The sequence below is a fragment of the Gymnoscopelus braueri genome (genome assembly GCF_963280865.1).
Source record: "Gymnoscopelus braueri genome assembly, chromosome: 11".
In the NCBI taxonomy this organism is placed as follows: domain Eukaryota; kingdom Metazoa; phylum Chordata; class Actinopteri; order Myctophiformes; family Myctophidae; genus Gymnoscopelus; species Gymnoscopelus braueri.
In genome coordinates this window covers 14,448,830-14,466,603 of record NC_137613.1, presented here as the reverse complement: position 1 = coordinate 14,466,603, position 17,774 = coordinate 14,448,830, and the positions used below count along the sequence as shown (strand labels likewise).

The 17,774-nt window shown below is 45.9% G+C and overlaps 1 protein-coding gene across 1 annotated transcript in view; it reads left to right on the top strand.

Annotated features, from left to right (window-relative positions):
• cspg5b (chondroitin sulfate proteoglycan 5b) overlaps nt 1-17,537 on the top strand; it is a gene marked incomplete at both ends in the record, with an annotated part of 26,997 nt that extends 9,460 nt beyond the window's left edge. Inside the window, 6 exon segments of the mRNA XM_080442518.1 lie at nt 1-379; nt 4,753-4,778; nt 4,781-4,940; nt 7,342-7,507; nt 14,216-14,422; nt 16,869-17,537. The exon segment at nt 1-379 is cut by the window's left edge and continues 423 nt beyond it. Of these exon segments, the coding sequence (XP_080298644.1) occupies nt 1-379; nt 4,753-4,778; nt 4,781-4,940; nt 7,342-7,507; nt 14,216-14,422; nt 16,869-17,537 (1,607 nt within the window).
• Between the last annotated feature and the right edge of the window lie 237 nt (nt 17,538-17,774).

Here is a 17,774-nt window from a genome sequence, read left to right as displayed (position 1 = left end):
TCTCCGACTTCTACGACTACCTTGCCCCCGACGACGACCTCTCTGCCCTGGACACGACCCCGGAGCCCGAGCCGTCCCCGTCGCCCCCGCCCAGCATGGATGATGAGAACCCCCTCCTGGCTGGGTCTCCCGTCATGCCCGACAACACAAAGTCCGCCGGCGGCTCGTCCCTGCCCGCCGCGCCCGCACCGGGTTCGGGGGCGGGCGACACGGGCCAGGGTTTGGGTTTAGGTGGTGGTGCTTTGGGGGCCGACGGCTGCAGGCTGGGTTTCGTGCGCTCGGGGGCCGGCGTGTGCGTGTCCCAGTGCGACGCGGACCCTAACTTCTGCTACAACGGAGGCGTGTGCACCGCGGTGGCCGGAGCGGGTGCCTTCTGCAGGTAAGACACGTGCAGTGATGTTTAAAGTTTACTCAAGTACTGTTTTTTTACTTTAGTGGAGTATTTCCAATTTTCAATACTTTTACTTCTACTCCACTACATCTCAGAGGCAAATATTGTGCTTTTTACTCCACTACAATTATTTGAAAACTTTAGTTACTAGTTACTTTGTAGATTTTGATTATTATTACGAAACATACATTACCCACTTCAGACCTATATACATTTCGGCCATTTGAAAAAAGCCGATCTACAATTTCCCAAAGATTTTTATACATTTGAAAACTGTTGAAATGGGACATTCTGCATAATGAGTACTTTCTACTTTTGATATTGAATTCTGCACTTTTACTTTTAACAGAGTGTTTCTACATTGCAGTATTGATACTTTTACTTGAGTCTAGAAGTCGCTGCTTTGTTGCAGAATGTGCACATAACATGTTGGTTGGCTGAAATCCAGTGAGGCTTCCACTCTTGTTTTTATTGCACGCCATGGCTCCTGTTATTCTCGTCCAGTAGTAAGGGCACATAAAAGTCACTACATTCAGTAACCTTTTCATTAGTCATTGGCTTCACATTCTATGGAACTGAATTTTGAGGAAAAAGTGTATCCCCTATATAAATTCTTCTAGTTGGGGTGATAGATTTTTATGAACCATTAAAATAGAAATCCTTTTTGCATACAGTAGACAGGTTAAGTAATTCCCACATCAATCTGTTTGATCTGATATCTAAATATCTGTAATATCAGAGTATCTCTAATTCTTCTTCCCTTTCCTGAAAACTACAAATTGTGGGAGCTTGCACGAAAAATAATTTCACCCATTTCTTTATACCTGTAAACCTGTTCATGTGACAATGAAGTTGAAGTTGAATTGATCACTCAAGTCATCGATCATCGATAAATCATCTTAAGAATAAGTCAATCAATATATTATTCTTTTTTGTGTGTGTCTGAGATCCAGCCTCTAGTGACTGGGGTTGATATTATGTGAAACAAAATGTAGGACCATAGGAAGCACCATAGAAGACAGGGAAGCACCATAGAAGACAGGAAAGTTCCATAGGAAGCACCATAGAAGCAGGGAAGTTCCATAGGAAGCACCATAGGAAGCACCATAGAAGACTGGGAAGCACCATAGGAAGCACCATAGAAGACAGGGAAGTTCCATAGGAAGCACCATAGAAGATAGGGAAGCACCATAGGAAGCACCATAGGAAGCACCATAGGAAACAACATAGAAGATAGGGAAGCACCATAGGAAGCACCATAGAAGACAGGGAAGCACCCTAGGAAGCACCATAGAAGACAGGGAAGCATCACAGGAAGCACCATAGAAGACAGGGAAGCATCATAGAAAGCACAAGGATTGTCAAGATCACAGCAGGGCTGACAAAGGAATAGTAGACGTTTGGGTGAGGGGACAAGCGTGTGCATTGATGAATAAACATGAAGATGGAGATGGGTAAGATGAATTCTATTGATCCCACGAGGGAAATTCAGTCACGTCGACCGCATATGTGTATAAACAGCTCTATACACGTACAAGGAGCAGGAAAAATGACAATATAGAAGGGTCAGGGACACACACGCGCACTCACACACACACACACACACACACACACACACACACACACACACACACACACACACACACACACACACACACACACACACACACACACACACACACACACACACACACACATGCGCACCGTACACACAGAGACCTTGACAGTACAATCTGTCCTTATAACGTTGGTAAGCTTCGGAGGTTTACTGCTGCTCATGTTGTCGTATAACCTGCTGAGTAATTACTCACACACAAATACTCACACACGCACACCCACACACATGCACACACACACATACACGCACACACGTGCACACCTCCTGATCCTCTGATCTCATTAGGGGCCAGTACAGGCAGCTATAAGGCTGAAGGCTGAATCCCTGCTTTGCTGGAGAACTCAGGGCACCGTGACACCATGTTGTCTCCTCCTTGGATGAAGACGTACTGTACAGTCACAGTGCTCTACGATAAACACACAGCTGCTGCCATATCAACCCATTAAGACCTGAGGCCGATTCTACAAAATGCCTTCTAAATCAGTCGTTCTCAAAGTTCTTCGTGCCAAATGCCAAATATGTATTGGGCCGTCAAAATCCTCTGATCAGCCGGGTGGAGGGGAAAGGAACTGGTTGGAATAACGTGTTAATTCCACGCGCTACGTCCTACTGAGGAAACTACCCCCTGTCAGGTGATAAGAAGCGGCCTGCTCACTCCTCATGCATTGAAGGAAGCATGAGCTCAGTTCGGGGCTCTCGCCAGGCTGGCAGAGGGAGAATAGCGCCCAGGATTACAGCTTAGGCAATTGGCACTGGGTGAAAAAAAGGTGTTACAAAGAATCGTGGGATAAAAAAAGAGAAAAAATAGCAGATGTACAAGCTCGCAGCGCAGCACGAAGTGACGCTTGTATATCTGCTATTTTTGAGAACCACTGTTCTAACTCCTAAGAGTTTTCTGAAAAACGTATTTTGCTATATAACTCAAATCTAAAACGACACAGATGCTTTCCCGGTTTTAATGGGTTAATGCTGACGGCTTTGCCTCTCAAATCTGGGACAGTCGGCAGGATTGTGGACCCTTTGGGGCGGGGACCTAGTAGTTGTTGTTGGTTGTTTTGTTGTAGTTTTTTGGTCTGATACACTGAACACAAAATCTATTTGCTTGATGCAGCAGCCTGAATAATTTGTCAGCAACAGCAGAAAAATGATTGAAGATAAATGATTGATGACTGAAGCTTTCACCAACCCCCCCCACCCACCCCGAGGCCATCATTATTTTCCATTGGCCTTTGTGGTTTAAAAAAAAAAAAGTGTTGATCCTGATTTATACTATATAGTTGTGTGCACGGGTGTCACCTTCCGAAAATAGCAGCTCTGGGGTGCCGCTGTCTCGCTGTCTCGCTGTACTGTATACTATCAATAAAGGCAGAAAGCTCCAAAAACGTCTTAAAAAAAGAAAATAGCAGCTCTAAGCTGACATGTGTGTATCTTTTTGTAGGAGTCGGACAACCCAGACCCAAAAATAAGTTTTACTCTTGTACCTGTCCTGTACACATGATGTACAGTAAACAATAAAGCACAACCTTGAACCTTGAACCTTGCCATTGGTTCGCAACACATGTTGGGTTTGGGATAAATTGTGTAAGAAAGTAATTTCTAGTAAGGTTAATGGTGTTCACTACGTTTTTGTTCAACAACAATGTATTAACTCTCTCAGTGCCACGCCCCAAGATATCCCGAGTTTTTCCCGAGTACCCTCCCTGCCAGCACGAGAAATCCCGAGTTTTTACTTTTGACTGTGGTCGCGCTATTCTGTTTATTTTTCATGATCACTTCGCTTCCTGACTCCTTCAGACTCATTGGGTTCCGGTTTCATGACGCAGATTCCGTTTCCGGTTCTCATTTTTTTCCCGCGGTCATTTTCGGCCAGAATAGGGAAAGTCACGGTTTTTCACACGGTATAAAAAACGAACGGAGAGGTCCACGTCTACTCTATTTGGTCTGGGTGACGATCAGTCATCGTAGTCGTGTATCCACATCGTAATTTAGCCCGATCAACGATTGTCGAAAATGTCAACATCCGGTTATGACCGGATGTGACGTGAGCCTGTTTGGGAGGGGCGGAGTGAGCCAGCGAGGTCATCAATGTGTCGATTTGTTGCTCTCTACTGGTAGAACTGTATTATGGGTTTAAAAACCAATCAGATAATTTATTTGAATGAAAAATTACAACAAAAAAAAAACGCAAATTGCTGGCACTGGGGGAGTACTTTATGAAAATACTCTTGGCAGTGAAAGAGTTAAGCTCACGTTGTACTGCATGCTTTTTGAACAACACGCATAAATTAATGTACGCTACAAAATAAAAAGAAAATTGAGATTTGTAATTCTTAGAACAAATGTGAAACTCTCTTGGGCTTATGTTAACCACAAGCAAAATGACAAATGTGTTGATCCCTTTCTCTCTGTGTTTGTCTTACTCTCCTATTCTCTTTATGTCGCTCTCCCTCATTGTCTGCCTCTCTCTCTCGCTCTCTCTCTCTCTCTCTCTCTCTCTCTCTCTCTCTCTCTCTCTCTCTCTCTCTCTCTCTCTCTCTGTCTCTCTCTCTGTGTGTCTCTCTCTCTCTCCTCTCTCACTCTCTCTCTCTCTCTCTCTCTCTCTCTCTCTCTCTCTCTCTCTCTCTCATCTCTCTCTCTCTCTGTCTCTCTCTCTGTGTGTCTCTCTCTCTCTCTCACTCACTCTCTCTCTCTCTCTCTCTCTCTCTCTCTCTCTCTCTCTCTCTCTCTGTCTCTCTCTCTCCAGGTGTAATGTGCAGGAGTACATCTGGAACAAGGCACGCGCTGTGATTGGATGGTGACAGAGTTCCAGGTGCTGTGTGCGGTGGTGGGCGTGGCCACGGTGGTGTTGCTCCTCCTCTTCATGATCATCGTCTTCTTCTCCAAGCGGCTGCACCGCCTCAAGAACGAGAACAGTCGCCTGCGCAAACGCAGGTGTGTGTCCGTGTGTGTGTTTGTGTGTGTGTATGTGTTCGTCAAAGACTTAACCCTCCCAAAGAAATAGGACTAGCGGCCCTATTCTGGGCGCCGCCTTACCCATTATCCCTAAAACTTCTTTGCCATTTTTTCCTATTTTGAAAAACATTTTCAAATAGTTCAACTAGCCGATCTACATCGACAGGTTGTGAGCTTGTAGATCGGCTTTTTTAACTATTTGAAAATGTTTTTCAAAATAGGAAAAAATGGCAAAGAAGTTAGGGATAATGGGTAAGGCGGCGCCCAGAATAGGGCCCCTAGATACTAAATCCTAAGTCCTAAATCCTCCTAAAATAGTATCCTAGTATTCCTGTATATGCAAACATTACATACACCTTTTCTATTAACAGACTCAACCCCTGCTTTTTAACTAGATTATGGGCATGCCAAGATTCTAGCCAAATACAGCAAAATACAATATCGCTCCCCATCAACCTCGTTGCAGTCTGGTCACCAAGACGAACTAAAAGGAGAGAGCCCAATAGAAAATGGATATAGCCTTACAAGGCTATGTCCCTCGCCCGATCATAAGTCGGGGGAACAATGTGACATCTCATACGCACACCATGCTCCTCTACCTACAGAACAGAACAGAAATATACAGCAGTATATTAATACATTTTGATTACATCTGACACACCCTAATATGGCACATGTGTACGTGTGTGCGATGTGCGTGTGGTAAATATAAATGGTAAATGTTGCATTCATATATAGCACGCACAGCACTGAAAAGGCGTTTTTACAACGTGCATTACATTCACACACACACACACACACACACACACACACACACACACACACACACACACACACACACACACACACACACACACACACACACACACACACACACACACACACACACACACACACACACATTCAACAGCGGAGAAAACCTGCTCAATTAGGTGTCTTGCTCAAGGACACCCAATCGGTCGCTCTACCTCCTGAGCCACTGCCGCCATGTGTGTGTGTGTGTGTGTGTGTGTGTGTGTGTGTGTGTCTGTGAGTGTATGCGCGCACGTTTTCTGTGTATGTGTCTGTGCGTGTTTATGTGAGTGTACTGTATGTGGGCGTGTGTGCTTGTGTGTGCTTGTGTGTGCTTGTGTGTGTGCGCGTGTGTGTGCGTGCGCACGCATGCGTGCGTGTGTGCACTGACCCAAATCGTGCAGAGGCCCATCAAACAAACAGCCTTTAGGGAGAGAGAGAACAGAGAGAAACTCTTTGAAAAACACACAGAAAGACCAGATAAACAACTGCATAACATGGGGGTCACAAAACCTCTCTTCAGAGACCCTCAGGGTTCCATGAGGGGGTTCCAAATGGACCCTTACAGGTCTGTTAACTCTGAGTGTGTATTAAATGGAACCAAATGGTTCCATTTGTACACTCTTCAGAGTATATGGGGGTCCTTGAAAGGAAAAACATTGAGAACCACTGCTCTAAAATACAAAATTGTATTGTATTGTTTTGTATTGTATTGTATTGTATTGTATTGTATTGTATTGTATTGTATTGTATTGTATTGTATTGTATTGTATTGTATTGTCTCTGTCGGGTGGAAACCTCATCTCCAAAACTGTTACTTTTCGGTATTCAAAAAAAGAAAGAAAAAAATAGCAGCAGATCTACAAGCTCAAAACGCGTCGCTTGTGGATCTGCTACTTTTGATGCTTGGGTGTGACGCTGTAGTATGATCAAGTAGGGCATTAATAAATAAAAAAATAGATAATAGGTTTCTGCCCGACAGCGACGATATCTACACAGTATTACTGATGAATTGAGTACAATAGAGCACAATGGAAACAAGTCCCCTGGGGCTCTTTGTGTTATCCTTTTAGCATATTCCTTTGACCGTACTGCTAATAAAGTATTCCAGGGAGAACACAGGGGAACAGAGGAACAGAGGAAAACTTTAGCCAAAAATAGCCGATCTACAAGCTGAAAACGTTGTTGTGAGCTTGTAGATCGGCTATTTTCGGCAAAGAGGTTTTGTTTGAGGGGAAAAAAGAGCAGACTAAGTACAGAGTGAAAGCTCAAGTTCACTAAGTATTGACGGTTTAAGTGGTTAAATGTCTGAAAATACACATTATATATATGAATGCAACATAATGCTGTCAAACAAGTCTATGAAGCTATCTATGAAATCGATGAAAAAGTTTGATCTGCAACACAATTTTATACAATATGTAGTGGTGGGGGTCCCTGCTTCATTCATTCAATCAATCAATCAATCAATCAATCAATCAATCAATCAATCAATCAATCAAATTAATCCCTCTGTCTGTCTGTGTGTATGTCTCTCTCTCCCCCCCTCTCTCTCTCTCTCTCTCTCTCTCCCCCCCCCCGCCTGCAGTAAGTACCGCCCCCAGAGTGGGGAGCCCCAGACGGACGGCATGTCCGTGTCCACCACGGCCGACGGCTCGCAGCCAAACGTAAGGAAACTGTGCGACACCCCCCCGCAGCCCCCTCCCCAAGCCCACGCCCACAACCTGGCCTACTATGACAACATTATCTGTCAGGTATGCCCCACCCCCTGCCAACACTCTCTCTCTCCTCTCATTGCCTCTCCTCCTCTCTCCGTCCTTTTGTCTCTTCTTCTTTGCCGCTATTCTGTGTGTTGTTCGCATAGCCGTAGGAAGCCATTCCCAGTTGGGGGGGACATATTTGTACCGGCCCACGAAGTCGCGAGCGCGCGCGATTTTTTTGCGGTTCTGGGCGGATATTTCCGAGTTTTGGGTGGTTATTTGCGGTTATTTCTTTTTATAACTCTTAATAAATGTGATTGTGCCGCTCTTCCACCTTCAAGCAGCTCACAGCAGTTCACAGCAGCCAGCAGCCAGCAGCCAGCAGCTAGCAGCCCTCCCTTCCAGGCAGCGGCCGCGGGGTCCTAGTGCCGGCCTCATTTGAGGCTTTTTTTTCCTCCTCTTTTTCCCCGTGGCCTCGCGGCCCAAATACCGATTCGCGGCCCACGCGAGGCCGCTCCGCGGCCCGCGGGGTCCCCCCCGTCCCCCCCGTCTCCTACGGCCATGGTTGTTCGCTATAGCTACTTAGTCTCGCGTAGCCAGACAACTGTTCCGCAATCTCCGAATGCTATATAGCACTGTTTTCCAAAAAATGGCTCGGGACCAATTTGTGGGTCGCAGATCCATTTCCGTGGATCGAGAATATCGCTTATTTTTTTAAAATAATTAATTATTATAAGATTTTTCAAAGATTTCCACAAAAATGTATTCATTTTTATGATTTTTTCAAGAATAATTTCATTAATAAAATAAAAGATAATTAAAGAAATTCCCTAAATTAGAAAACAAATGTATAAGAAGTAGTGAAAATAGCAGATCTGCAAGTTTGAGCTTGTAGATCTGATATTTTCACTAGTTTGGGTCCTGGGCAAACTTCAGATTTCTCTTTTGGGTCTTGAGCTAAAAAGTTTGGGAACCACTGCTATATAGAGTCTGGAACTACACCTCCCGAAATCCGAGACATAAAGCTGTCATCTGTTCGTCATTTAATTAAAAATATCTTTACATTTTATTTTAGAATTTCCATTTCTAATAAGCAGCAAGATATATATATGCTTCGATTATTTTTATATATATTAGGACAAATATTAGGCGACTGTAAAGATGAAACGGAAGTGGGGAAGGAGGTGTCACATCCGCTTTTATCCTCTGATCATTGTCAGAGCTAGCATTGTCGTAGCTCCAGACTGTATGACGGAAGCATTTGAACATTGTGGGAGGCAACAGTCTGGCTTGCGAGACTACTATTATCTCTCTCGCTCTCTTGCTCTCTCTCTCTCTCTCTCTCTCTCTCTCTCTCTCTCTCTCTCTCTCTCTCTCTCTCTCTCTCTCTCTCTCTCTCTTACTGTATCTTTCTCTACAGCATCATTTGTCGTCTGTCACTCTGTTTGTCAGCCTTATGGGTCTGTTGTCTTTAGTTAACCACTTTCAACTTGGCGTCCATATTTTGGGCATGTCGTTATAAGCAGAATTCACCAAATTGAACAACTAAAAACTAAACTTGGAAATTATTCCAATATAGCCAGACTATATCACTGCGTGGATATGAGTCTGGTGCTTCCATGAGGAAGTTTTTTTTCCCAAGGGGCGGGATCAAAACAATGGCCCTCGACGCAATTGGTCTCCCATATTCGAATACTGGGCCCTGATTGGTTACCCACGTCTTCTGGAGCAGGAAATGGATTCTCTACGGAGCGGTACCAGACCCAAATTGCAAAGTGCAATTTTTTTTTGCACTCGCAGATTCGTCTGGTCCCAGGCTAGGAAATTATGTCGTTTTTGTCGGTATACACATAAAGGGCGTGGCTCCAATGTGGATCTCGAACTGCATGTGACCGGCAAGGTTTCAGACGGAGTTCTACAACATGTGACACGCTGTGAGCTTGTAGAGATCTGCTATTTTGGCTATTTGTCGTACAACAAAGTATATTTGGCTTGAGTGGTTAATCTCCTTCCCTCGCTCTATTCTCTGCCCTCTCTCTCTGCTCATGATGTTGCCCCCAGTGTGCTCTCTCTCTGCCAGGTCTGTCTGTCTGTCTGTCTGTCTGTCTGTCTGTCTGTCTGTCTTTAATGCTTGACTGAGGACCGCTGTAACAACCAAACTCCCAAATTATTAAGGAATGCTTGCATGGTCACTCAAATGCCAATCTGGGAGCCCACTAGGTAAAAAAAAGGGAACAAAAGTGTTTTTCTCTCCTTTGTTTTTACCTCTGGGGGCACCACCTCCTTTTTTGTGTAGAACAGGAACTCGGTTTGGCTCCTCCCCTTTCTTAGTCCACTTCCCCCCGGGTGCATCTGTGTGTATTCCTAACAACAACACTACATGCTTAAGGCAGTGGTGCTGACAGATTCTGCTCTTAGCAGAATCTGTCTGAGAGATTACTCAAATGCTCACACGCACGCACGCACGCACACGCACACACACACACACACACACACACACACACACACACACACACACACACACACACACACACACACACACACACACACACACACACACACACACACACACACACCTCACTCTGGTGCTACTACTAGACATGCCACCGTGTGAGCTTCACCCCATGTTGTGTGTATCTGTGTGTAATGTTGTCACCATTCACTCACCCCCTCCAGAGGCCAACAACAAGCAGCTATGTCTGGCCTTATAAGCCCAGAAACCCTTATAACCACTACAAGGTAAGCAGAGCCCCAAAAATGTCTACTGTCGCCTGCCGCAGTTTCCCCCGATATCCGCCCCTTTTGCAAACCTCCCCCCCGCTGTGCATCTGATATAGTACACCGTCTTAATCCTCAGTGTTAATTGAAGTCGGAGTTTGTGAAGTGAGTAAAATTAACACCGAGGATTTTTACCGGGTTTGTAGATGCTTCAGTTCCACAAACTCTTCCTTGCATCTGAACTACGATCTTCAATCTAAATGTGGCAACTTCCCCCTGACTACTGCTGCTGCGCTCCCGGAGTCCCGTGATTAATTGCTTGTCACTGCTCACACGCCGCCAGCTTCCCGCGGAAACTCGCCGCTGAAGTGCTTACGAAGGGCTTCGGTGGACGAGTATCTAAGCGGGGGGACCGGTCCTATACACCGTGCAAATCCTCAGTGTTGAATTTATCTAACTCTGGGTGGTGTACAAATATAACCAAATGGACCCGTAAGGGTCCATTTGGTTATATTTGTACACCTACATACAGGTACATACAGTATGTACGCTACTCAGAGTCAAGTTAGCACTTCGGATTCTACAGTGTACCCTCTCCCACATGTAGGCTACTGCCTCTCAAACGTGCACATATACTGTACACAACTGCCCCCCCCAGCTTTACCACTCCCACCCACCCACCCCCCCTCGAAACTCTGTGAGGAAGCTATAAGAGACTCCATTTTACCTCAGTGTCTTTGCCTCACACACTCTGCTGCTGCAGTCCGTAGGGCAGACATTTTGTTGCCAGTTCCCCCCGCTGCAATCTTTCAGACAGTTTCCTCCCCATTTCCCCTCCCCTACTGTGTGTGCATGTTTGTGCCAGCGAGAGATAAATTGGTTTCCAACTAGGTGAATATGAAGGTGTGTAAGTGCGCGTGTGACTGTGTTCGCGTGCGCGTGTCTGCAGGTGTGTGTGTGTGTGTGTGTGTGTGTGTGTGTGTGTGTGTGTGTGTGTGCGTGACTGCAGGTGCGTGCGTGTGTGTGTGTGTGTGTGTGTGTGTGTGTGTGTGTGTGTGTGTGTGTGTGTGTGTGTGTGTGTGTGTGTGTGTGTGTGTGTGAGTGTGAGAGAGAGGGAGGGGGAGAGGGGGGGAGAGAGGGGGGAGATTGCAGTTCAGTATGTGTGCTCCACGAAGATGACTGAATTCATAGACGAGCATGTTAGGGTTCACTGATTCCGCCAACCTATGCAAATTCCTGCCATTCCTGAGAGTCGGAGACAAGTTTTTGATTGACTGGCAGTTTTATAATAATAATAACCCGATGAAGACAGACAGACAGATGTGAATGGGAACAAAGGGGGAGAATGCTGCTGCATTGCGATGAGCTGCAGAGCTCAGCCACGTTAACTTTGTGCCTCTCTCATGTAGCCAGTGGTGGAAAGCACATGTACTCTGTACTTAAGTACAATTTTGAGGTATTTTTACTTTACTGGAGTACTATCATTTTACTTCTACTCCACTACATCTCAAATGCAAATATCGTACCTTTACTCACTATAATTGTTTGAAATCTTTAGTTACTAGTTATCTACTTTGTAGATTTGGATTATTAGAAAACCACTTCAGCCCATACATACTTTGGCAAAAATAGCCGACCTACAAGCTCACACCGCGTCACAAAGCGACACGTTGTGAGCTTGTAGATCTGCTATTTTCCAAAGGATCTTTATACATTTTATACATTTGAAAACTTGTGAAATGGGACCTTCTGCATAATGAGTACTTTTACTTTTGGTTCTTTAAGTACATTTTGATGCCAATACTTTTGTACTTTTACTCAATAAAATCTTGACTACCGAACTTGTACTTGTAACAGACTATTTCTACAATAGGGTATTGATACTTTTACTTAAGTAAAACATGTGAGTACTTCTTCCATCACTGCGTGTGTAGCGTAGAAGGGGCAGAGTGAGCGGAGCGGCTCAGCCGTAGTTAGTCAGGCGATAGTGTGTCTAATCGATGGTGTCCTACTTGCTGTCCCCTTTCCCGATGACCTTCAAAAGCCTGCTACAAGGCAGATCAATGCACGGCACACACACACACACACACACACACACACACACACACACACACACACACACACACACACACACACACACACACACACACACACACACACACACACACACACACACACACACACACACACATTTACAAACTCACACACATGCATCTGTGGGTGCTTGTGTGTGCACACAGTATTAGCACAGGAGCATATGCACAAGCTTTCAGTGCACACACACACACACAAACACAAAATAGCAAACACATGTTCATGTGTGCACGCACACGCACACTGATCGACTTGCGTTATTGACTCTGGAGTCTGCCTCCTAGACCAGACATTAACTACTTCCATGGTACTCTATGCAGAGAGTCCATTAATCCACGACCCCTAACCTTCCATGTGTCCACGTCTTCCTGCACCAAATGAACCGAGGCAGGTTCGTGGTAGCGTTCATATCATCCATCACAACCTATACATTCCGTCTGCTGGCATTTCCAGCAGGTCAGTGAAAGTCACTCAGCAGTGGTCATGACCCGGCGCGTGTGTCCGGGATTATCTAAATGTCAGTGTTGAGAGGCTACAAAAAGCCCCCGCAGTCACTCCAGCGATGACCTGCAGAGTTGTGAATGTCACCGGTCCCGATTTGGTCATTTTGAACGAGCGCAGGGTTGAAATGTACGCATGATGGGTCGATTAGGTACTGTGCGAAACCTTTGCACACGGGTTCACACATGTGGTAAAATTAGGTTAGGTGACGCGGTCAGTACATCGGCAAGCACACGCAGTCACTTACAGTATGCAAGTGCTCACATGAGCTCAAGCGTGTCTTCTGGAGGAAGTCCTGGCACCAATTTTTCTCCCCAATTTATTCGTTATGCCAGTTGATTCCTCCCCACACACATTTCTGTGTAGTCACTGCTGTTGTATCCTACTGACCTACCAGTGAGGAGCCCCCACCGGGAGGACGTAGAGCCTTTGTCCTACTCCTCCCGCCCAACACTCCCTGCTGACAGGTGCCGCCCCAGCCCGTAGGATTACTTGCAGTGCCAATTATCACCCTCCCCGCTCCCGAACATGGGCCAATTGTGTTTATGTAGACGCTCGACAAAGCCGGATGCACCATGTGGATTTGAACCCACGACCTCCGTGGTGTTGGGCAGCTACTGTACCACTGCGCCACCTGAGCGCCTGAGTCCTGGCACCGCTGACTCTGGTCATTCTTGTTTGAGGTTTGCCTACCCCTTTGCTGTAGCTCTGGGACACTGGGTCTCATGGCGTTATCATCCATGATAGGCTCAGTGCGTAACTGTAGTCCCATGCAGGCAAAGATGGTCTATAGGAAGATCCGCCATTCCCAATCTTCGTCACTAGAGGTGAAATGGTACACAAATGGTCTCCTAAGTGGGCGCCGCCTGGCGGCAGATGTAGAGAACGTCCTATATGTTTACTGGTGCTAGATCTCGATAATAACGTTGATTTTCTTCTGATTTGTCTCTCTGAAAAAAAATATTTTAGTGTCAAATGTTCAGAAGATTGTGTGGTAGTCTGTGTTGTTCAGTGACCATGGGGTAAAGAATCATTCAGAAGCTGTGTTCACGTTCACTCTCCCATTGGAATTAATGGACTCCAACCTAATTCCGGTCGGTATGCCACCTTCTGAAAACCTGGGACTACAGATATGCACAGAGCCTTTTTGGGGTGCCGGGCGAATAACAGTATTTCTGGATCAGGAATGCACTTCTTCCGTGTTGAAGTTTTTGCACAGACGGTCCAAGAACACGATTTAAACAGTTATCATTTCATCACCCCGTTGTGATATGACATTGTAAAATTGTGCTGCATTTCAAACTAAACAACAAAACATAAACAAACACAATATCTAAAAAGAAAAGCACTTAAAAAAGCAGAAAAACTGTCGAGGTTTGTGTGGCCGATGTTGACAAAGGACAATCAATGACATGTAACACTGATATGTACCTTTAATTCTTCATGCAGGATGATCCTCAGAAGAAGCAGCAGGAGGACCCGGTGAAAACCCCGCCCGCCAAGGAGGAGGAGTCTATGAACATCCGCAACTCCCATTCGCCCAAACAGGAGAACAACAGGCCTTTGTCCGTCAACCTGGACCTCGGCCACTCCCCTAGCCAAACCCCTGACCACACCCCCGTGGACGACAACACCGAGAGCACGGAGAACACCGAGGTAAACTCGCTGCAGAACAACCTGGTGTAATGCCACCGTTCACCTACAGAGGGGTGTAATGCCACCGTTCACCTACAGAGGGGTGTAATGCCACCGTTCACCTTACAGAGGGAAGGCGATGAGACAGTTAGACCAAAATATTCAGAGGCAAACAGCACATCTATCGTATAATGATAAGCTAACATCCTTTTGCACACACTTCTTTCTTTGTTAACCACCGTCAAAACCGCCGTCATTATAGGCGAAGATTTTGAAAAAGTTTTTCATAAATTCTTCAAAAATAGCAGATCGTTTGCAGAGCTTTGTAGATTGGCTGTTTTTGAAGACATTTAGAAACAATTTGTTACAATTTTGGAAACATTTTTGAACACCTTTGGAAACATTTTTGAAAAGTTTTGAAAAAGAAATAGGGCTTATAAGTGGTTAAGTGCACAATATTTCACAAGAAACCGAGTAGAGCCACTGAAAAACGTATAGTGCACTTTAGGGAGTTTTTAGGATGCAACAAGTGAGAAGCACAACAGTTCATTCTGTACCAGGCTGCATGTCATCACAGCCTATACTGATGATCACACACAAACACGCACACACACACACAGTAGCCACTGCTGCTTCTTTCTCTTTCCTCTATCTGCCTCTTTGATCTTATACGCTATGCCTGTGTCTCCACCAATTAAAAATGCTGGACTAAAATCTCCCGGCCTGGACCACCCAATGACTTTCCTCTCCACGGATGCTCTGCTTTGGTCCGTGACCAATCGAATCGTCGCCCTCTGTTTTTTCCACCACCCCCACCCTGCAAAACCCAGACCCCTAACTGGCCTAACTTTCGCTCTTTTCGTCTCTTTCCCCTGCCTTTAAGCCTGTTTTATACTTGCTTGCACGCTGGTGTTGAATGCTGTAAATATCAGATATACAAGCCCACCACACGTCACGAATGTGACGCCGTGGTGAGCTTGTAGATCTGCTATTTACTGAGCACGACACTGGCACTGAACTACGTATAACTGAGGCTTTAATTGTTTGCTTTCTGTCTCTCTCTCTCTCTCTCTCTCTCCCCGCATGCATTGGTGTTAACGCAAACTGTGTGAAAACATAATAATATATAAAGAAAAGGATAACGAAGTGACTACTGTATTTCCAAAAAATATCGATGTTTGACATTGCTAATATGTGGATATGTCTAGATTTCATGGGGTAAAAAGTATTGCTTGATTGATTGATTGATATTGACATTTGAATATACCTATATATATACATACTGTAACACACGTTGTGTCTTGGTTTTCAATGTGATTTCTAATACTTGGATGTTAATTGAGGTTCTTTTGTACTTTTATTGGGCATACATGCAGCAGGATTATTAGTTCAGAGTTGTTGGAATAAATCTTTTTAATTTTATCCAGCTTGTCCCTGTGTGTCACTATATCTGCTAATCCTACTTTCTCTCTCGTTCTCTCTTGATCTTGTCTTTCTCATTGTTCCTCTTTGTATCTCTGCATGTCTCTACTGGAGCTAACTACTGCCCTAATGCTCTCTGCAGCTACAGTAATAAGCACTGAACGCATGGCTGACCCTGCTCCTCTGCCGCAGTTGCATGCTCACTCACTATACAGCACGCACGCACACACTCACTCACGCACACAAACGCACACATGGTGCTGATTCAGCACCTCGGAGAGTTCCATATTAACTCATGTCAGCCACCCATGTGAGTGGACCAGATCCTAGGTACGTTGGTCAGAATTATTTCTTTTGCTCAATTAATTCAGGGTGTCATCTACTTTCCTCTCCAAAGTAAATGATGGTGGTAACATAATAGTGAATCTCAACATTTCTAAATTTCAAGGACTCACAGTTTGATTATACATTAGGCCACGGACAGACCCCAAATGGAGTGTACAAATGGAACCAAATGGACTCGTGAGGGTCCATTAACTCGATGTTACAGACCCAGAAGGGTCCATTTGGCTGCTAATTATCAATCATTTAGCTGGTTAAACCCCCCTAGAACTCTTTCAAGGACCCCTGGAGGTCCCTAGACCCCATGTTGAGAGCCACCGTTCTACATGATTGTTGTATTTTGAAGGCTACAGTCCTCAAGCTGAAGCCACACAGAATAGACCTGAATGCTGAAGCAGCTGTTCTAAACTTTCTTTTCATTCTCTTCCCTTGCTTTTCATCTGCTCTTTCTAAACAAACTCCAACTGTTAACCTTCGATGTCCAAAACTCTGTCACTGTGTCCAAAATGTTGTGCCCCATCGTCACTCTGTCCTAAACAATCCTCCATATTTCCCAATTATAATTATCTATAACATATCTGCCATTTGAACCATATTTGCTTCAACCTCACATCTGTCATTTCAATACCTTCACCTGTTCTGTGCCTGCTCATCATCATGACTGTCCCCCATTTCGTTGCATTTGCCTTGTTTTCTACGCCAGGACGCCGTCACTATTGACCTGGAGTTGCTCCTCCCTAAGGAAGTCAAGCTCCGCCCAGAGACCAACGCGCCGCTTCAGTACGACGTCTTCCTCTACAAGCTCGGCAGCAACGGAGACTCCGCCTCCGCCTCCGCCGGCCAGGCCCCTCCCAGCTCATATCATCCCTCCTCCCACCCTGTGCCCAAGTCGCCCAAGTCGCCAAAGACCCCCAAGGCCCCGAAATCCCCCAAGGCCCCGAAATCCCCCAAATCCCCGAAAGCCCCCAAGTCCCCGAAAGCCCCCAAATCCCCCAAGCGCATCCAGAATCACTCGCCCAACCACCGTCGTCAACCCATGTCGGCCAGAATGTCCTCCCCTGGCCGTCACTCCGTGAACGGGTGCTACCCCTCCCCCGCTCGCCACCCCTCCCCCCGTCGCTCTTCGTCCCAGCACCGCAACCATCCCTCCTCCTCTCCCTCCACCCCGCCTCAGCTGCGCCGGCCCCGGGGCCGCTCTCTGGCTCCCGGCTCGCAGCACTCCTCCACCGCGAGCTGGGAGCCCCGGGTTGTCACGGTCAACATCCGGCCCTCTCCCTCCTCGCCACACCTCACCCCCCAGTCCCCTCCCCCATCGCCTTCCAGGGTGAGGTTCGGCCATGTCAGCACCCGGTCCCTGCCGCCGCTGTACTAAAACATGGGAATTCGGGGGGGGGGGGCTCCGCTTTTCAGGGCGTCCATCTATATCAGTGGTTCCCAAACTTTTTGGCTCAAGACCCAAAAGAGAAATCAGATGTTTGCCCGGGACCCAAACGAGTGAAAATAGCAGATCTGCATTTGTTTTCTAATTTGGGGAATTTCTTTGATTTTATTTTATTTATTCATGAAATTCAGTTGTTTTCAACGCATGACAATTGGTGATTTTTTTGGT